Source organism: Chiloscyllium punctatum, chromosome 2, assembly GCF_047496795.1.
Source record: "Chiloscyllium punctatum isolate Juve2018m chromosome 2, sChiPun1.3, whole genome shotgun sequence".
Taxonomy (NCBI): Eukaryota; Metazoa; Chordata; class Chondrichthyes; order Orectolobiformes; family Hemiscylliidae; genus Chiloscyllium; species Chiloscyllium punctatum.
This window is the reverse complement of record NC_092740.1, coordinates 153622223-153645353: the sequence shown is the minus strand read 5'-3', so window position 1 is coordinate 153645353 and position 23131 is coordinate 153622223. Positions and strand designations below refer to the sequence as shown.

At 42.2% G+C, this 23131-nt stretch overlaps 1 protein-coding gene across 2 annotated transcripts in view; it reads right to left on the bottom strand.

Annotated features, from left to right (window-relative positions):
* glis3 (GLIS family zinc finger 3) overlaps window positions 1-23131 on the bottom strand; it is a 593089-nt gene that overhangs the window by 9006 nt on the left and 560952 nt on the right. For both annotated transcript variants that reach the window (XM_072590462.1, XM_072590470.1), the window contains exon 10: window positions 14709-14891. In XM_072590462.1, the coding sequence (XP_072446563.1) occupies window positions 14709-14891 (183 nt within the window). The remainder of the gene's footprint in view (window positions 1-14708; window positions 14892-23131) is intronic.

Sequence of the window (23131 nt, the reverse complement as noted above, 5' to 3'; positions counted from 1 at the left end):
AGCGGATAAAGGGGGCGCAGTGGTAGTCTGGCGCACTGACCTCTACACCGCTGAAGCCAAACGCCAACTCGAGGACACCTCTTCCTACCGCCCCCTCAACCATGACCCCAACCCCCCCATCACCAAACCATCATCTCCCAGACCATACAGAACCTCATCACCTCAGGAGATCTCCCACCCACAGCTTCCAACCTCATAGTCCGGGAACCCCTCACTGCCCGGTTCTACCTCCTTCCCAAGATCCACAAGCCTGACCACCCTGGCCGACCGATTGTCTCAGCATGCTCCTGCCCCACTGAACTCATCTCTATCTACCTTGACACTGTCCTATCCCCCCTAGTCCAGGAACTCCCCACATATGTTTGAGACACCACCCACACCCTCCACCTCCTCCAAGACTTCCATTTCCTCGGCCCCCAACACCTCATCTTCACATGGATATCCAATTCCTCTACACCTCCATCCGCCATGACCAGGGCCTCCAAGCCCTCCGTTTTTTCCTCTCCCAACGTCCCCAACAGTACCCTTCCACCGACACTCTCATTCGTTTGGCCAAACTGGTCCTCACCCTTAACAATTTCTCCTTCGAATCCTCCCACTTCCTCCAGACCAAAGGGGTAGCCATGGGCACCCGTATGGACCCCAGCTATGCTTGTCTCTTTGTTGACTACGTAGAGCAGTCGATCTTCCGTAATTACACTGGCACCACTCCCCACCTCTTCCTCCGCTACATTGATGACTGCATTGGTGCCACCTCGTGCTCCCGCGAGGAGGTTGAGCAAATCATCAACTTCACCAACACCTTCCACCCTGACCTTAAATTTACCTGGACCATCTCTGACACCTCCCTCCCCTTCCTGGACCTCTCCATCTCCATTAATGATGACCGACTTGATACCGACATTTTTTTACAAACCCACCAACTCCCATAGCTACCTGAATTACACCTCTTCCTACCCTACCTCTTGCAAAAATGCCATCCCGTATTCCCAATTCCTCCACCTCTGCGGTATCTGCTCACAGGAGGATCAGTTCCACTACAGAACACACCAGATGGCCTCCTTTTTTAGAGACCGCAATTTCCCTTCCCATGTGGTTAAAGATGCCCTCCAACACATCTTGTCCACATCCCGCACCTCTGCCCTCAAACCCCACCCCTCCAACCGTAACAAGGACAGAACGCCCCTGGTGCTCACCTTCCACCCTGCCAACCTTCGCATAAACCAAATCATCTGCCAACATTTCCGCAACCTCCAAAGAGACCCCGCCACCAGGGATATATTTCCCTCCCCACCTCTTTCCATCTTCCGCAAAGACCGTTCCCTCCGTGACTACCTGGTCAGGTCCATGCCCCCCTACAACCCACCCTCCCATCCTGGCACCTTCCCCTGCCACCGCAGGGACTGCAAAACCTGCGCCCAGACCTCCTCCTTCACCTCCATCCAAGGCCCTAAAGGAGCCTTCCACATCCATCAAAGTTTTACCTGCACATCCACTAATATTATTTATTGCATCCATTGCTTCTGATGCAATCTCCTCTACAATGGGGAGACTGGACGCCTCCTAGCAGAGCGCTTTAGGGAACATCTCCGGGACACCTGCCCCAATCAACCACATTGCCCTGTGGCCCAACATTTCAACTCCCCCTCCCACTCTGCCGAGGACATGGAGGTCCTGGGCCTCCTTCACCGCTGCTCCCTCACCACCAGACGCCTGGAGGAAGAACGCCTCATCTTCCGCCTCGGAACACTTCAACCCCAGGGCATCAATGTGGATTTCAACAGTTTCCTCATTTCCCCTTCCCCTAGTTCCAAACTTCCAGCTCAGCACTGTCCCCATGACTTGTCCTACCTGCCTATCTTCTTTTCCACCTATCCACTCCACCCTCCTCCCTGATCTATCACCTTCATTCCTTCCCCCACTCACCCATTGTACTCTATGCTACTTTCTCCCCACCCCCACCCTCCTCTAGTTTATCTCTCCATGCTTCAGGCTCACTGCCTTTATTCCTGATGAAGGGCGTTTGCCCGAAACATCGATTTTGCTGCCCCTCGGATGCTGCCTGAACAGCACCACTAATCCAAAATGTGGTTTCCAGCATCTGCAGTCATTGTTTTTACCTTATGTTACTATAACATTTTTTTGCAGACTATTCCCTTAATTTTATTTATTCTCCATCTCAGTTCCTTCTTCCACTCTAACTCCACTTACAATGTACTATTTATGCCCAGTGGGGTCTGTGACCCTTTGCTCTAGGGTCCCAAAGCACTCACAGAACAGCTTCTGTTTTTTTCCAATCAAAGTGCATCAACTCACATTTATCTGTGTTAAAGTTCATTTTCTATGTAACTGTCCAGTGTATACATTTTCAAATGTCTTTTTCTCACATACTGGTTTTCCTATGGTATGGTTTGACCAGTCCAGAACTTGCAGAGCAGTTTCCATGAGATGAAGTATGTCATTCCATATTCCCACTGGAGCCTATATGAAACAGAATTCACTGATTGCGATAATATGGAAAATATACTGAAGTAACATATCACATACATGTCACAAGGACTTGTGTCCATGACAGACACGTAGTCTTCAGCCAGTTTAGTCATATTACGCAGAAACCTACTGCTCAGTTTCTACAACTCAATCCTCTACTCTCCTTTGACCCTTTTGAGGTTAACCTTTTGGAACTGGTTAGGTCAACCTTTTGGTCACCCATTGTGATACTTCCTTCTTTGGTTGGTGTCTATTTTACACATGTCTATCTGAGTTACAATGGGATTAGGATGGCACGGTGGCTCAGTGGTTAGCACTACTACCTCACAGCAACAGGGTCCTAGGTTCGCTTCCAGCCTTGGGTGACTGTCTGTGTGGAGTTTGCACATTCTGCGTGGGTTTCCTCCCACAATCCAAAGATGTGCAGGTCAGGTGAATTGGCCATGCTAAATTGTCCAGTAGTGTTATTGTTAGGAGGGAAATGGTTCTGGATGGGTTACTCTTTGGAGGGTCGGTGTGGACTGGTTGGGCTGAAGGGCCTGTTTCCACATTGTAAGGAATCTAATCTAATCTAAAGAAAAGTGCGTAGTCTTTCTAGTTGCCTCTTTTGGTTCCCTGACATTGAATCTGAATGGTTCATATTGACAGCCACCAATTTCAGTGAAAGAAAGCAAAACACTGATAACACAATCTGGCAGCATCCGTGGAGAGAAAGCGGAGTTAATATTTTAAATCCACTGATGTTTCTTTAGACCTGCTGAGTTTCTTCATCAATTTCTGTTTTTGCTTTAGATCTTTGGCATTTGCAGTTTTGTTTTGTTATATTGACTATCAGTTAAAATGTTGATTTATTGGCATGTCAACGTGTCATTGGTAAGTATTGATTCCCGATGAAGGGCTTTTGCCAGAAAGGCCGACTCTCCTGCTCCTTGGATGCTGCCTGACCTGCTGTGCTTTTCCAGCACCACACTCTCTACTCTAATCTCCAGCATCTGCAGTCCTCACTTTCTCCCATTAGTAAAGTATTACATTAAAGTATTACCCTTCTACTGAATCTCTAACAGTTAGTACCTGGAAAAATAATCTCCATTTAGTTACCACTGACTGATCCTCTCTCCAATGTTGAAGTGAGCATCAGAGGACTTTATGAACACTAATCCCACTGATCCCTGCACAACCTACCTTAAAGTACATGCAATGGGTCAAATAACTGCCTCTGTTCATGTCTACATTTTCACACCCAGACACATGTACCAGAGAACTCGTTCACAGGAGTTAACACTGTCTCACCCTATCTGTTCCTTGCCATGTGATTTGAATCATGGTGTTATATTCTGAACATTGATTTGGAGGTGCTGGCTGGACAAGGTCAGAAGTCACATGACACCAGGTTGTAGTCCAATTGGTTTATTTGAAATCTTTGGAGTGACTTCACCTGACAGAGGAGCAGCGCTCTGAAAGCTTGTGATCTCAAATAAACCTGTAGGACTATAACCTGGTGTCATGTGACTTCTGACTCTGAGCACTGTCGTTCAACCAGCGGATGAACACTTTAACTCATAGAATTAAGGTGCATTTTTCTAAGCTTAGAATCATAGAATTAAGGTGCATTCTCCAATGCTTAGAAGTTAATCATAGCAAGTACAACTCCACAGCACCCAAGGCTCAGGTACATGACTTTTGTGAAACCCCATGGATAGTGATTCTTGTTTTCAGTTGTAACTATGGCTAGCTGTAGTTGGGAAATGAACGCTGTCCTGAACCATTGACAGCTGAAATCAGTTTATTTTTCAATTTTGTAGCTTTTTTTCCTGAAATAGATTTTTGAATGATATAGGGTTGCTGGAGATTCACCGCAATGAATCTCAGCCAGTAGTAAACCATTGAGCTTTATATTTACTTGCATTAATATAAAAATGTAAGAATTCCATAGGACATTATTATATTGTCCCAAAGGACCAATAAAATATTTACAGGTTTTTTGGAACACATGCTCAAAAATTATATAAACTATATAAGTTCCTATTACTTTTATAGCATGCACTGGGATATATTTGAGTCCAATAAGCCAAATGATAAATCAGCACTGAATCTCCGTTATTCTGTGGAAGTTTAATAAAGATGTTAATATTCAAGCCTTCTATGACATCTTCAAGGACAGTTGACTTGAGATAAATGTTAATGTATCACAAAAAGGAATGCTAGGGTAGGATGTGGGATCATAAGAACTAGTACAGCAGTAGGCCATTCGGCCCTTGAATCCATTTGCAATTTAATATAATCATGGCCAATCTCATCTCGGCCTCAACTCCACTTTCCCTGTAACCCTTCAAGCTATTGCTCGTTCAAAATCAGTCTATCCCTTCCATACATTTACTCAATGTCCCAGCATCCACGCACCCTGGGGGAGTGAACGTCACAGAGTCATGACCTTTTGTGAGAAGTAATTCCTCCTCATCTCCGTTTTAAATCTGCACTACCCCCACATGCTTTGATTAAACAATTTGAAAATTCTCTTTCCTGTGTTCAAGACGCTCCATTGCCTTGTCTTTCCTATTTTCTGCAAGACTATGACTGGGAGAAAGTGAGGACTGCAGATGCTGGAGACCAGAGTTGAAACATGTGGTGCTAGAAAAACGCAGCAGGCCAGGCAGCATCCGAGGAGCAGGAGAATCGACGTTTCGTGCATAAGCTTGAGCATTCCTGAAGAAGGGCTTATGCCCGAAACGTCGATTTGCCTGCTCCTCGGATGCTGCCTGACCTGCTGTGCTTTTCCAGCAACACATTTTCAAGACTACCACTGCTCAACTATCCATATTCCTCCAATTTTGACCTTTTTTTATCATTGTTTCCTTATGGTCATGTCTTTGGGTGTTTGGTCCTGAAGTTCTGAAATTCTTCTCCAGAAAGTCCCTCTCTTGCTTTCTTCCTTCAACATTACTTCCTTGTCCAAGCTTTTGGTCATCGACTCTAATATCTCCTTATCCATCTATGTGTCAAGTTTAATTCTATAATGCTTCTGTGGGAACTTTGGGGCAATCTATTGTACAGGTCGTGCTGTGATAACACCCATTTTATTAATGTGAATTCACTGTAATGCAACTGCTGAACTGGGGACACTGTTTCTGAAGCACGAACGTTTAAACTGTGTGTTGGCTGTAATGTAGTTACATCACCAACACTGTAAGTGCTGTTTCTAAAGCACAAATTTTCTATAATGCAGGGCTGCATAGGAACGTAACCATAACATTAAAGAAGAACTAACTGTATTAAAAATGCAATAAATAATTGTTGCTGCTGTTTAAATTCAGCAAGTGAGAGTAACTAATTACTTACACTTTGCATTCTCGCTTGTAGTCTACCCTCTGAGGTGTGCAGGTGCATGGTAGTACAGGAATTGGAAACGCATCAAATACAGGACAGACAGCCTGAATACATGCAGAAGTGCCTCTAACTGTAGGTTATTATAGTGGCATATGCAATCCTAAATGACCAAATAGTGCAAGAATGCAACCATGCAGAGCAAAGGCTTATCAAAGAGTACATTGTTGATGTGCATAGGGTTATTAATTACTTAACAACTGATTTAGAAAAAGATTATGTATATAGTACTGGTATTTCAATGTGACTAGAAGTTACAACTGAAAAAAAATGACTGGCCTATCTCCAAATTTAAATCTTGTTCTGGTACAATTGAATACTGATAAATGTGTAACTAGTTTGCCAAGAAATGTTCTGCTTCAGTCAGGAATATGCTTCATTGGAATTTTTATCTAGTTCAGATAAAAAAATAACTACTTGGCAAACCTTTGCACCACAATCCATTTAATCTTACAGCACTTGAGCCTAAACAAAACAGAATATGATTAATAAATTATATTCAACACAGGGATTAGATTTCTGAAATATACTGGCATCTTATGGTAGAACATCACAGTTTAGCTTTTGGGGTGATGAACATAAAAGTAAAGGTGAATAATGGAGCATATTGAATAATTTTGTCCAAAAATGTATATGGTGTAATTTATTAAATGGACTGGAATTCTATACAGTGGGATTAAATTGGATGTGATTCAGCAAATGAGATGCAATATGGTTATTCTGAGTTTAGGAGCAAGTCTTAACTGAATGCCGGTAGGATCCTATGATCATCTTCCTTCTGAGCCAGGAGACTTGGGTAAAGTCCAACGTGTTCCAGAGATCATTGAGGTCTACAACCCATCATCTCCACTCTGGTCAAAAACAACCACCTCACTGTTCTAATGCTATTTTCCAGCACTTTGCTCTTAGCTTTGCATGTCTTAGCATCGCAAGTGTACACCTAAATCCTTCTTAAATGTGATGAGTGTTTCTGCCTCTACCCCCTTACAGACAGTTCGTTTCAGATTCTCACTACCTTCTGGGTGAGAAGTAATTTCCTCACATCGCCTCTAAGCCTCTCGCCCCCTTATCTTAACTCTATGCCCCTGGTTATTGATGCCTCCATCAGGGAGGAATGTTTCTTCCTGTCTCCCCTATCTATGTGCCTCATTAGTCTCTACAGGTTAATCATGTTCCCTCTCAATCTCCTCTGCTCCGAGGTAAACAGCCCCAGTCTGTCTGATCTCTCCTCATAAGTGAAACTCTCCAGCCCAGACAACATTCTGCTAAATCTCCCTCTGCACATTCTCCAGTGTTATCACATCCCTCCTATAATGTGGATTCCAGAACTGCATGCAACACTCCTGCTGTGGCCTGACCTAGATTTTATACCGTTCCAGCATAATCTCCCTGCTCTTGAATTCTCTGCTTCGGTCAATAAAGGCAAGTATATCATATACCTTCTTAATCACTTTATCCCCTGCCCTGGTATCTTCAGGGAGTGGTGGACAAACAAACCAATGTCCTTCTGATTTTTCATGCTTCCCAGGGTCCGACCTTTCCTTGATCCTGTTTGTCCTGCTCAAGGGCATCACCTCACACTTATCTGGATAAAATCCCATTGGCCACTGATCAGCCCATCTGACCAGCCTGCCAATATCCTCCTGTAATCTAAGGCTGTCCTCCTCACCACTTACCATCTCATCCATTTTTGTATCATCCAAAACTTACTGAGCAACCCTTCTACATCCAAGTCTAAATCATTTATATAAACTGGAAACATCAAGGGCCCCAACATTGATCTGTGTGGGACCTCACTGTACACTGACTTCCAGTCAGAAAAACTGCCCCTCATCCATCACCCTCTGCTTGCAATTTACTAAATTTCCTTGGATCCCATGGGGTCTTACTTTTGCTCTCAGTCTCCCATGTATGGCCATTTGAAAAGCCTTGCTGAAGTCCAGGTAGATGACATCAAAAGCATTGCTGAAATCTACACATTTTCTGTATTACAAACTAAAGCTAATCCTCAGATTTTAAATACCTGCAGGCCACTTTTCTTGATTTTAAATTATAATTACCCCTAATCTGGGAGCCCTTTACCTTAATTCAAATTACTCTGTTTCTTTCTGCTTCTGAGTTTACTAAATATTTGTCCTTGCCACTTCCTGTTTTAAGACATGCCTGAGTCCCTGTGCCATTTCTTTATATCTCTCAGGTCCAGAGACTTCATAACACAATGGATGTGAGATGGTGAGGAATACAGAGTCAGAACTGTGTCAAATAGGTTGCAATGTGTGATGTGACTTCCTTTGGACTGAAGTGGAACCCAGGCAAGCCACATTCTAAAACATTCAAAAATACTGATCAAATTTTGATCTCTGTATCTAGAGGACTAGAGGACAAGGAGGTTGGAGTCAATTTCAGGTATACAAAACTCTAGTAAGAGCACACCTGCAAAAGAATATCAGAGTGCCTCACTGAGGGGTGTATGGAGGTGTGTGGTTGGGGATGGGTAAGGAATTCTGCAGGTGGATATCCGACTACTTTGCACCAACTTCCAACCAATTAGTAATTTTACAGAACGGGGAACGGGGCTGAGGGCAGACTGGGGTTACAGCAACCTTGGACCTGGACTGGCCAATTCTTTATGGTCAATGGGAGGAGGTCAGGGCTGGGGAAGTAACTCCGCAGACCATCCAGCTCAGGTACTGGTCAAGTACAGGCCTCTTTTCAGATTGGACATCCCTGCCCCAAACTCTCACCAAGCTCCCCCACACTGTCCTCCCCTCCGCTCCCCTCACCCACATTCTCCTCCCCAATGCTCCTCTCCCCCACACTCCCCTCCCCCAACTCACCCCAAATCCTCCCTGCACTCCCCTCATCCATTCCCCCCTCCATCAAGCTCTCCCAGACACACCAAGTTCTCTGTTTGTATCCAGCCTTGCTGTTACAATCCTGGGGTGTCCAACATAGACTGACTGTTTCAGCATCAGAGTACATCACCATCCAGACTGGCAGGTAACTCTCAAAAACAATAAATGATTAAGAGTTATGTTGAGCAGGTGGGTCAGTGGAGATGAGTCCACGTAAATAGAACATAGAACATAGAAGAATACAGCGCAGTACAGGCCCTTTGGCCCTCGATGTTGCGCCGATCAAAGCCCACCTAACCTACACTAACCCACTATCCTTCATATACCTATCCAATGCCTGCTTAAATATCCATAAAGAGGGAGAGTCCACCACTGCTACTGGTAGGGCATTCCATGAACTTACAACTCGCTGAGTGAAGAACCTACCCCTAACATCAGTCCTATATCTACCCCCCCTTAATTTAAAGCTATGCCCCCTTGTAATAGCTGACTCCATACGTGGAAAAAGGTTCTCACTGTCAACCCTATCTAACCCCCTAATCATCTTGTACACCTCTATCAAGTCACCCCTAAACCTTCTTTTCTCCAATGAAAACAACCCCAAGTGCCTCAGCCTTTCCTCATAGGATCTTCCTACCATACCAGGCAACATCCTGGTAAACTTCCTCTGCACCCGTTCCAGTGCCTCCACATCCTTCCTATAGTATGGCGACCAAAACTGCACACAATATTCCAGATGCGGCCGCACCAGAGTCTTATACAACTGCAGCATGACCTCAGGACTCCGGAACTCAATTCCTCTACCAATAAAAGCCAGTACGCCATATGCCTTCTTCACTGCACTATTTACCTGGGTGGCAACTTTCAGAGATCTGTGTACATGGACACCAAGATCCCTCTGCTCTTCCACACTACCAAGTATCCGACCATTAGCCCAGTACCCCATCTTTTTGTTACTCTTACCAAAGTGAATCACCTCACACTTAGCTACATTGAACTCCATTTGCCACCTTTCTGCCCAGCTCTGCAGCTTCTCTATATCCCGCTGTAACCTGCCACATCCTTCCTCACTGTCTACAACTCCTCCGACTTTCGTATCATCCGCAAACTTGCTCACCCAACTTTCTAACCCTTCCTCCAGGTCATTTATATAAATGACAAACAGCAATGGTCCCAAAACAGATCCTTGCGGAACACCGCTAGTGACGGCACTCCAAGATGAACCTTTGCCATCAACTACTACCCTCTGTCTTCTTCCAGCCAGCCAATTCCTAATCCAAACCTCCAACTCACCCTCAATGCCATATCTCTGTATTTTCTGCAGTAGCCTACCATGGGGGACCTTATCAAACGCCTTACTAAAATCCATATATACCACATCTACCGCTTTCCCCTCATCTACCTCCTTAGTCACCTTCTCAAAGAATTCAATAAGGTTTGTGAGGCACGACCTGCCCTTCACAAAACCATGTTGACTATCCTTGATCACATTATTCCTATCCAGATGTGCATAAATCCTATCCCTTACAATTCTCTCTAAGACTTTGCCCACAACAGAAGTGAGACTCACTGGCCTATAGTTACTAGGATTATCCCTACTCCCCTTCTTGAACAAGGGAACCACGTTTGCTAGCCTCCAGTCCTCTGGCACTACTCCTGTAGACAAAGAGGACACAAAAATCAAGGCCAATGGCTCTGCAATCTCCTCCCTTGCTTCCCAGAGAATCCTAGGATAAATGCCATCAGGCCCAGGGGACTTATCTATTTTCACCCTTGCTAGAATTTCCAACACCTCTTCTCTACATATCTCAAAGCCATCCATTCTACTTATTCGTGCCTCAGTATTCATATCGACAACAATGTCCTGTTCCTGAGTGAATACTGACGAAAAGTATTCATTCAGTGCCTCCCCAATCTCTTCAGCCTCCACACGCAACTTCCCATTACTATCCTTGATTGGACCTATTCCTACCCTAGTCATTCTTTTATTCCTAACATACCTATAGAAAGCCTTAGGGTTTTCCCTAATCCTACCAACTAAGGACCTTTCATGTCCCCTCCTTACTGCTCTTAGCTCTCTCTTCAGAGAGAGCAGCCATGTTCTAATTAAACAATGCAACAGGCTCGATGGGCCAGATGGCCCACTCCTGCTCCTAGTTCTTATGAAAAGGGGCCTTCCTGCCGAGCAGGTAGGGGAAGGAGGAGCTGGTGGGGTTGAGGGATAAGGAGAATTCTCTCTCCAGTGGTGGTGCAGGCACCACAATCAGATCTGGCAGCTCTGCTGTCCTCGCTTTCTCCCACTGGGATGACAGTGTTAGTGCTACACACAGCAGAGAGCTGTGGTCAAGGAGGGATCTGAGTGTAAAGGGGGTGAGCGGGGTGAGGAGGATACCCAGGAAAGGGTGAAGGTTTGGAACATTGTGGGGCTGGGGCCTGGGCAGCAGGGGGAGGAGGGTGGTTTTTAGTATATCCTCCCCCAGTGCTAGGTCTCTCAGTCAGGCACTGTATTGGCATCTCTCACTTTCTGCTTTATGCTAACGTTACCCATTGAAAGGCTTTGCTTGGGTTGGAGTGGCACAGTGATTAAATACCCTCCCTGACCATGGGGAAAGGCATTAGCTGGCAGCTTGGGACTCCATGGGTGAAATTACAACAAACTAAAGTCATATTCCCTGAAGGTTAAAAGGTGTTGATTCATTTGAAATAAGTTTTCAAGCTCGTACAGACTGGAACAGACTGTCCCCTGGGAGGGGAACAGACTGGTGAGGCAGAGAGAAGCCACATTCACTGGTTGGGGAGTCTCAGACTAAGGGGTATAGTCAAAATATTTAACACAGTTTTCAGAAGTGACCTTCAGGCTCCGGCCTGAAACGTCGATTCACCTGCACCTCGGATACTGCCTAACCTGCTGTGCTTTTCCAGCACCACTCTCTCAACTCTGATCTCCAGCATCCACGGACCTCACTGTCTCCTTCAGGGGGAGACACTTCACTGAAAGTATGGTAAAGATTTGGAACAGACTGAATTGATGCAAGATCAATGACAAAATTTAAATTTGCAATTGACAGATTTTGGTTAACCAGAGATGTGAAGGGATCTGGTCAAATAGCAAATGGAGGTTGGTCACAGATCAGCCGTACCACAGGAAAGATAAAATCGTGCTAATCCTGCTGGACCATAGGACTGCTCCCTCTATAGAGAGACAATGGATGGTGGTTCAATCTGAGGATCACTGTGCCTCAGGTGAGAGGAGAGATTGAGGAAGAGAGTCCTTCATGGTAACCTCAGCTGCTGCAGGAATTGAACCCTCGCTTTGTCAGTGTCACTCTGTGTCTACAAACTGGCCTTCCAGCCAACTAAGCTAACTGACCCCCCAGCCAGAATACAAATGAATTGCCGGTTTGAAATACCTTTCCTGTTCCTATTTCTGGAGAAAACTATCTCAGTACCGAGTCATTAATAGATATACCAGTGTTTGTTTTCTTCCTTAAACTTATAGGAAAACACTTCTACCCATTCCCATTCCATGACTGTATCGTCAAATTCTGAATGAATGCCATCTCCAAGTTTGCTGATGACACCATTGTTATAGGATGGATACCTAACAACGATGAGTCAGAATATAGGGGGCTTAGTGTCATGGTGCAGTGAGAACAACCTCTCTCTCAATGTTGGCAAAACTAAAGAACTGATCATTGATTTCAGAAAGAAAGGAGGAGAACACACTCTCATCTACATCAATGGAGTTGAGGTTGAGCGGGTGGAGAGCATCAAGTTCCTTGGAGTGATGATAACTGACAACCTGTTCTGAACTTTCCACATGGTTGCGATGGTCAAGAAGACACAACAATGCCTTGTCTTTACCAGGCAGCTCAGGACCTTTGGCACCAACTTTGACAGATGCATCATTGAAAGCATACTTTCTAGGTGCATAATAGCCTGCTATGGTAACTGCTCTGCCCAGGACAGTAAGATGATTGTGTGCACAACCCAGGCCATCACAGAAGCCAGCCTCCCACCCATGGACTCCATTTACACAGCTCGCTGCCATGGAAAGGCTGCTAACATCGTCAAAGTCCCATCACACCCGGTGGTGATCTCCTACAACCTCTTCCATCAGGCAGGAGATACAGAAGCTTAAACACATGCACCAACAGGCTCAGGAACAGCTTCTTCCCAGCTATTGTTAGACTGATGAATGGACCTCTCTACCCTCAAATTATGTTGATCTTGCCTCACGCGTGTCCTGTATGATGTAACCCACATGCCTCTGTCTTAGTTTTTTTTCTGTGTGTCCTTGCTGACTGTGACCTGTCTGTACTGCTCGCAAACTAAACTTTTCACTGTAGTTCGGTACATGTGACAATCAATCAAATCAATCAGTCAATCAATCAATCAATCAATATTGTAATTTCACTGTAAATGTGCTGGAAATTTTATCAGGTTTACTGTGTAATTCTAACACATTTATTAATCCAGAGGTGGAGCTGCACTGAGGGCTATTTTATATAAAAAAAACTAGCATTTGACAGTAATTGCTTTTCCAAATCCTTTTTGTGGAAAAAGTGTCAGACAACATCCCAAAATGCCAAAGGCAAGTACAACCAGCTTGAGTTTCTTTGCCATTTCACAATGCAGTTGGAACCACTTGTTTATATTACAAAGTTACTAATGTACTTCCAGTCATCTTCAGTTCTTTACATAATGACCTTTGGCACATTCTGTTTTCTGTGAGAACTGTAAAATGTAAACAGAGTGTGAGGATGAAATAACAGCAACATTTTCAGTAGACTGATTTGAATGATACCAGAGCAGGTGCTAAAGTGGTTATTCAGCTTGAACACTTTGAAATAAAAGTTTCTCCATTTACAATGATTAAGTGAATGCTCGTGTAGCTGTTAATAATGTGAACTTTGCTTGCATCATTAAAAATATAACACTGAAAACCAACAGGGACTAAACAAAAATTGCATTTTCAAATCAAAACTGCTACAAAGAATATACCGTATTCTTGTTATCAATGACGATTTATTCATTCTTTGTCACTGCTTAAGTGTTTTAATTTTTACTTCCCCCATTCCTTTTGTAAGCTCCCACTTAAATATTTCAACCCAGTTTTGCAATATCAGAACACCCTATCCCACCCTTGGAGTCAAGTAACTTACTCAAAATTCTCTAACAATGCCTCTCTGTGACCACTCTTACAGGTAAGCTTTATTATTCTTGATGTTCCCTCTTTTCCATTGAGGCAATAGCTTAAACCAACAGACATCATTACTGAAACTTTTTTTAAAAGAATGACTATGGCCCTTTTTTATGTGCAACTGCAGTCATGAGGTCCTAGCAATAACGATAGTTCAAGAATTCCTGCTGGAAAATGTCTTTACATGACTGTATTTTCATGGCTCATTAGTAAATAAAGTCAGAAGTCACACAACACCAGGTTATAGTCCAACAGGTTTATTTGAAATCACAAGGTTTCAGGGCACTGCTCCAAGTGGACCTGACGAAGGGGCAATGCTCCAAAAGCTTGTGATTTCAAATTAGGGGGCAGCATGGTAGCACAGTGGTTAGCACTGCTGCCTCACAGCGCCAGAGACCCGGGTTCAATTCCTGCCTCAGGCGACTCTCTGTGTGGAGTTTGCACATTGTCTGCGTGGGTTTCCTCCGGGTGCTCTGGTTTCCTCTCACAATCCAAAAATGTGCAGGTTAGGTGAATTGACCATGCTAAATTGTCCGTAGTATTAGGTGAAGGGGTAAATGTAGGAGTATGGGTCTGGGTGGTATATGGGTCGGTGTGGACTTGTTGGGCCAAAGGGCCTGTTTCCACACTGTAAGTAATCTAAACCTGTTGGACTATAACCTAGTGTTGTGTGACTTCTGATTTTGTCCACACCAGTCCAACACCAGCACTTCCACATCATTAATGAATGGAGGAAGCAGTTGTGTTTTTGACATACGTGAAAATAAACTGACATTCACCTGGAAAACTGGGATGAGCAGATAATGCTCTGTGGAAGGCATCAAATCCAGCTTGTCCCACAGTTGTGGGAAGTAGACAATCTTCAAACGAAGGCACCATATTGCGAGGACTAGCTTGGCCTATGTTCCTAGAGGTTTCACTATACTGAGGAGGGTAGAAAGTCTGCAGTTGGCCGTAGTAACCTATGAAGAGAAAACAAAGTAATTAGATAAACCGACCTGATTGTTGAATGTTATTTTTGTTGTTTTTGCCAAGTACAACAAAAAAGGAGTTGGACCGAAGGATCTGTATCCGTAAAACAGTACAACTCTCTGACACGAAGTGTAAACTGTAACGTCAGCAGGTTAGCCAAGATAGCAGAGCTTGGCAAGTAATATTAGACATATCAAAACTGGCATGTTGCCACACTTTGTATGAGTGATGGGAAAATGAATTAAAACTTAAAATGATCTAAATTGACTGGAGTGTATTCTTAAGTGTTCACAAATAATTTGGAACAAAGCAGTTTTGTAGCCCCGTTCAGTGCTCAACTAAAATAGGAAAAATTACTGCAGTGTAATTGAAGTCAATTTATTTTATTACATTATTATACACAATTACAAAATGACTTTTAGAAAATATTGACTCTCTATGTAAATATCTGAATGGAAAAAAGTGCTGATCAGCTTTAGGGACAACACATCTTTGCACATGACTAAAGGCAGCTGTTCTCAATGTTCAACAGAAAATTGCAATGAATTAAATGCTACACTTGCTGGAAGTGAATTGCTTTGCAAAAGGTTACAGCTGAGTCCTATTACGGGAGAAAACTGCCTCTATCGAAGACAAGCCAGCTGGCACAGCCAATCGGAACACATCTTCACCCTGTTTTGCTCTCGTTCTACATGTTTAGATCCTTCTACAACACCCTATTTACAATTCAGAGAATCACATAATATTAGAGTCATAGAATACTACTCGTCCATGCTGACCATGTTTTCTGAACTAAACTCTTCCCAATTGCCCGCTTGGCAAATGTTTGGCCTACACCCCTCTAAACCTTTTCCATTCATCTACCTATCCAAAAGTCTTTTTAATGTTGTAAGTCTACCTAAATTTAGCACTTCCTCTGACAGTTCATTCTAGTGTGAAAAAGTTGCCCCTCAGGTCCCTCTTAAATCTTTCTCCTCTCACCTTAAAAGTATGCCTCCAAGTTTTAAAACCTTCCACCTTAAGGAAAAGACCTTATCATTCATTTAATCTATGCCCCTCATGATTTTATAAACCTCTATAAGGTCATCCCTCAGTCTCTTATGCCCCAGTGAAAAAAAGTCTCCTTATAACTCAAATCCTCCAGTCCCAGCAACATCCAGGTAAATATTTTCTGAACCCTCTGTAATTTAATAATATTCTTCCTATAGCAAGGCGACCAGAACTGTACATAGTAATCCAAAAGTGGCCTCACCAACATCCTGTATTATGTGAACACGACGTCCTAACTCCTACATGCTAAATGGTCTGAACAATTAAGGGAAGCATGCTAAATGCCTTCTTATTGTCCGCCCCAAGTAATCATACTTAGTAACAAGAAACCTGGTAATGTAGAAAAATGGCACCTTGTCACAAATCATGTCCACTAATTGATGAAGGGAGTAACAAAAACATGCATTTGGGTATTTCAACAAGAGCTATGTTAAACAAGGAAATGAAAAAAAAAACAAATGCGCATTGTCCTAACCTTTCTACTGCAAGCAAGCCTGCCCTACTATTCTGTATGATCATAAACGATCAAATACTTCAGTGCATTTACCTGCCCCAACTCCATGACCTTGTTCACCATTAGTCTTCAGGAATCTGTCAATGGGAGACATGATATGGAGGAGCCAGTGTTGGTCTGGGATGGACAAAGTTATAAATCACACAACACCAGGTTATAGTCCATCAGGTCTATTTGGAAGCACTAGCTTTCAGAGCGCTGCTCCTTCATCAGGTGGTTGTGGAGTATACGATCGTACAACACAGAATTTATAGCAAAACATTACAGTGTGATACCACTGAAATGATATATTGAAAAAAAAACCTGGAGAAAGTGCTTTTCCAGCACCATACGTTTTGACAGAAATCTATCAATTTCTACCTTAAACATACTCAAAGACAGTCTGTCTCAGCCATCTATCCTAGAGAATTCCAAAGGTTCAAACCCTCTGACACAATAAAATTCTTATAACCTTGGATCTGATTGGTATCCCTCTTATTTTTAAACTGTGACCCTGGTTTTAGACTCACCAGCCAAAGGAAATATCTTACCTGCACCTATCCTGTCTATCCCTTTAAGTATTTTGCAAATTCAATGCGATCATCCCTCATTCTTTGAAAGCCTAGAGAATATAGGCAGTTTACTAATGCAGCTTAATTTTCCCAATCTCTCTTCATAGGTAAGTTTCATTATCCCAGTAATAATTCTGGTGATCCATCTATAGTAATACCAGCTTGCCTAAGATAAGGAGACCGAAACTGAGCACAGTACTCCAGGTGTGATCTAATTAAGCCTGTGTACAATTGAAGGAAAACATCACAGCTCCTGTACCCAAATACTCTTGCAACAAAAGCTAACACTCCATTCACCTTCCAAACAGTTTGCTGCACCTTCATGTTAGCCTTTAGTGACATATCAACAAGGACATCTACAATTTCCAGGCTCCTACCATTTCAGAAATATTCTGCACGTGTTTCCACTACCAAAATGGATAACGTCATACATTTCCACATTCCATACCACCTGGCATGTTGTAGTCCAATCACTAACCCTGTCCAAATCCTCCTGAATTCGCTTGACATCTTGCTCACAACAAACATTGCCACTTAGCTTTGTATTAGCCACAAATTTGGAAATATTATATTAATATGAATTAGGGCATTTTATAATTTGTTGCAGTAAACATTGCAAAATGTGAAATCTTGTTTCATTCATATGGCTAGCAAATTCAAAATTTTCTTTTAAAGTTACCAACCTGTACAGAGATTGTAATACAGTCCATCGTAATTTGAGCTTTCTGCACAAGTGCGTATTTACCATTTTGTATGTTTTTGGTTAGCTGATGATGTACAATGAAGATTGGGTTACAATGCCCATGATTAGGAAATGTTAATTAAAGTGCAGTTTAATTGGTCATGTGTAAAGCAGAAGTGATTGCATTAACTGAATAGTATAATACATGTATGGGATTTTGGTGGTGGTGATGATGCTGATGGTCTCCAATACATTGATTATTATCGACTGGGCAACCACAGAAATGACCTCTGATGCCTCTGCACTTGAAAAGAGCAAACAGCATTCTGGCTGTTCAAGAGGTACAGATCCTAAAGCCTACTTACAGCATGACATCATGAGCTACAAGATGTACCAAGAATGTTGAACTTGGACCATCTAAAAGGAAATCAGAAATGTACAACTTCAATGTAAAACAGGAAAATGAATTATGTGAGTACACAATCCTTTATCCGAAATCCTTGGGGCCAGTTGTTTTTTTCTGAAATTTGGAATTTTTCAGATTTCAGAATAAATTACTCTTCACAGTGAAATAAAAATAAATTACTGAACAGCAGACGCACGTGTGACTAGCACGAACGCTGAGACATAATTGATGCAATGCTAGCACTGGCCATGCCGCTATGTCACATCTGAGTGATGTGGTTCGAGTGGGTATGGTGTAGAGTCACCTGTTTGCGTGCCAAAATGACTGTCCACATACCACGAAAAGCAATTTGGATTTTGGAGCTTTTTGGATAAAGGATTGTGTACCTGTACATTGCAATGTATATTGGTAAGTAAAATGGGGAATTTGGAATGACCTAACAAAATGATGCAGAGTAAATTCAAGGCTAGCTTTGCCTTTACCTCACACAAAGAAAACAGATGAGCCAAAGGCCATTTTGAGAGCTCCAAAGTTGAAAGTAACTTGTGTAAACTTTTGGAAGTTTTTCTAAACCAGCAACAAAAGTTAAGGTAGTAAAAGATAATAAAACATCCTTTGGTGTTTACCATCTTCTAACAAAATGGAAGAAATAATTTGCAGATGGCAAAATAATAAAAGAAGCAATGACTGAGGTCACTGACTCTTTAATCAAACACTTTAAGAATAAAGAAGAAATAATAAGGGCAATCCAGAGCATGGCACTTGGTGTTTGTGCAGTGGCAAGACAAGGGGAATCTTTCTCCAAAGACATCTTTCAGCGACTACAGCTGGACCTGAAGAACTGTGAATGCTTCTCATTGCAGTTTAATGAATCCATCAACATGACAGACACAGCTCAGAATTATAGCGTACAACAATATAGTCTACAAACAAATCTGCTCTGTGAGTTCTGTGATCAGCACTGCAAAGCCTCTTCTGATCCTTGACATTTTTGATATATGAGAAAGACTAATCTTGAAAATCTCTTTAGGTCTTTTGGCGATCTGTTTATGAGGGTGCAGATCAATCAACATAAGAGCCACATTTCTGCAAAATGACATTTTAAAAAGAGAAATGTTTCTAAAACTGCCCAAAAAGGCAGGGGATACAGAATCAAAACAATAAAAATGAAATTTCCCATAGAATCATGGAATGTTTATTGTACAGAAAGAGGCAATTCAGTCTGCCCTGACTGTGCCTGTTCTTTATAACTCAACTCAGGAAGATATCCTCCACAGCCTATTTCCCTGTGCCTCTGAAAGTCTTCTCCTCTTCAGATAATTACCCAATTCCATTTCGAGAGCTACAATGAGATTTGTCACTACATTCTCAGCCTGTGCATTCGGATTCAAGTAAAATCCTTGAAAATGTTTTAAGGTCAATAAAAGACAGTCTTGTTGCCTCCAGTTTCTTCTGGTTCTGAATCTGCCGCCTCCTTCCAATGTTTCCTGTTCCCCTTATCTGGACCCAGTGTCCGTCTTCTGTACTCTGGGACTGATCTGTCTCTGACCCCACTCCCCCATCCCTGTGTAGCCAGACCTGATTTCTATCACCCCCACGATCTGACCCCCTCCCTCTCCCATCCCTTCACCTGATCCGATATATCTCACCCACCTTGACTTACCCTACACAGCGCGTCACCTACCTGGTCCCCTTGACACCTTACACCCGTGACCCACTTGGTATCCAATACATGACATCGTACATACATGACAATCCCAGAGAATGTACAAAACCCACTTGGCACCCTACTCTACCCACGTGGAAGCTTACTCACATGCCATCATAACCACATGACACCATACTCCCTACTCTGTTCTCCCACATCCACCCCTGCCAATTACCACCCAAACTTCCTGGCACCCTAAACCCTCACACTTACCTTGGGTACTGAGCATTTATTAGCTGCTGTCAATGTGGCTGTCAAGATCTTTAAATCTCAGAGTACCAGACAGTTATGGAAAAACATCCATGGCTTCTCTTGCCCTGACAGATCTTCACTATGAGAGGGAAAGCAGAGCTTGGCATTTTTGAAGGTCCCTTCATTAGAATCTGCTATCAGAAATGCAGTTCCTCCTTTGAAACATATTAAGGGACAAAGTGACTATCTGGGCTTATTAGAAAGTATGTTGGAGTCAAATATTAAAATAAAAACAACCTTAAATTGTGTTATAGAGTCATAGAGTCACACAGCACAGAAACAGACCCTTCAGTCCAACCAGTTCATGCCAAACATCATCCCAAATTAATCTAGTCCCACCTGCCTGCTCCGGGCCCATATCCCTCCAAACCTTTCCTATTTATGAACTTATCTAAATGTCTTTTAAAGGTTATGATTGTGCCCACATCCACCACTTCCTCAGAAAGTTCATTCCACACATGAACCACCCTTCTCGTAAAGAATTTGCCCCATGTCTTTTTTGACTTTCTCGTCTCTCACCCTATGAATATGCCCTCCAGTCTTGAAATCCCCCATCCTAGAGAAAAGACCCTATCTATGTCCCTTCATGATTTTATAAACTTCTATAAGGTCATCTCCTCAACCTCCTCCACTTTAGTGAAAAAAGTCCTAATCTGTCTATCCTTTCTTTATAACTCAAACCTTCCATACCCAGCAACATTCTCATAAATCTCTTCTGAATCCTCTCCAGCTTTAAAAATATCCTTCCTAGAACAGAGCGACCAGAATTGGATAAATTAATCCAGAAGAGGCCTCACCAATGTCCTGCACAAACTCAATATTACATCCTAACTCCTATACTCAAAGGACTGAGCTACTTAAAAACAGCTAAAATGCTAATCTTCCTTAAGGATTTTCTAATGCAGTTGGTTTCATCATGTTTTTATGGATAAAAATGAGAAATATAATCCTTAAGCTTGGGAAATTAATAAAGTAAGGAACATTAAGAAGTGTTTTGGTTTCTGAAACATCAGCTGACAAAGTGGTATTAGATATGGGATTCAATCTGTCAAAAATGTCTTAGTGGATTCTGTGTAGTAGACATGTGAAAGATAGTATACCCATTCAATATTATTTAGATAATTGTTCACTGTGGGATAATGTACACTGTATGAAAAGTGTGAGTCAGCAAAGATTACAGATAGACCTTGATGGTTGACATGAATGTAAATGAGAAAAGAGTGTCCAAATTAAAATGCTGATTGCATGTGATCAACTGTCCATTTATTTCATTAGAAAAACCTGTACAAAGGATTTATAATGTTTTACAGTAGGATGTGTCATGCAATGTAATGCTTTGAACAGAATATGGAGTACCTTATTTAATTATTTTGCAATTTTAGCTGTGCATACAAACTTCAATTTTCAGATAAAGAGAGGGAAAATAATCTGATAATTACAATTTTAGTGGTGGTTACAGCGATGAGGACTATTTTGCAGCTTTCAAAACCATGCTTAAAGTAATGACGAGATGCTGCAGAGGTAGAAAGAAAACATCGGAGCTCAACTTGGTCAAAAAGGTTTTGAGAAAGTGCTATGTTTTATGAATTTTTAAATTATTTCTACATCCGGACTTTGGAGTTTCATTAAATCATTACCTTTTCTACCTTCACTCTTCAGAACATACCCCATTCTGTCTGTTTGGGACCAACGTGGATGACCCCATTTCAGCCTACACTGAAATTAATTTACACAGTTTTGCTCATTTGTTTAATCGACTTTATTGTAATTTTGTGATTCTATCTACACTCTATAATATTGTCTATATTTGCATCATTGGGAAATTTGGCTATGAACTTTTATATTCCATCATTAATGAACATAGTGTATAGAAGCTCCAACACCAATGCTTGCAGGAGACCACATTGGCCCACCCTGTTAATTACAGTACATGCCTATTACCATAGTCTCTCTCTTCTGCTTAGCCAACATCCTTACCAGGTCAATAATTAGCCTTCAAGATGTTAGCTTTAACTTGGGCACACAGTATCTTGTTATAAACTTTAACAAATTCTCCTGGAAGCCCATATATACAGCATTCCATTAACATTCCCTTTCCCATTACTTTGGTCACCTCTTCAAAAACCTCAAACAGTTTGTCAGACATGGCCTACCCTTTAACAATCACAGTTAGCTTCTCAGATTAGTGAAACATTTTCAAGGTGTTCAGTCATCCTGTCCTTAATGGTAGACTCAAACAATCTCCCAATAATAGATATTTCAGTTTGTGGTTTATAACTTTCTGGTCTCCCTCCATTATATTTCTTAGTACATAATTCTCCAAAATTAAAAAACACTTCTAGAATTGTGAGTATTTATATAATAGTTAGGACATCTGCAGTCTCAACTACACACTTTAAAACCATAGAAGTCATCTGATCCCTGGAATTTTTCTTTTTTTTATCTTCCGGTTAACTTGTTTATATTTGTATTATTCAGCCCATTTCCCCCAACTGTTAATGATTTTCTTGGGAAAGATAAGTATTCTGGTCTCTTCTCCTGCAGTAAAAAATGGTAGAAAATATTTATTCAACATGTCCACCAATTTCTTATTTTCATTGTTGACACCTCAGTATCTGTTTTCAAGAGATCCACACTGCTTCTGACTGCTATCCCTTTGAGCTGATCAGTGCAGATTGTCAAGTAGGACTGGAGGAAGTGACGATCGAGTGCTGTCTAAAGTGATCAGCAATTTGCGGGCAAGCAGAACAACTTATCGATTCAGCCACATTGGTTAAAAGGGGCTTAGTATAACATCAGGCACAACATTGCTATAGGAAAGATGTGAAACTTGAAAAGGTTCAGAAATGATTTACTAGGATGTTGCCAGGGTTGGAGGATTTGAGCTATAGGGAGAGGCTGAATATTGGAGACTGAGGGGTGACCTTATAGAGGTTTATAAAATCATGAGGGGCATGGATAGGGTAAGTAGACAAGGTCATTTCCTAGAAGTGGAGGAGTCCAAAACTAGAGGGCATAGGTTTAAGTTGAGAAGGAAAGATTTAAAAGGGATCTGAGGGGTATCTTT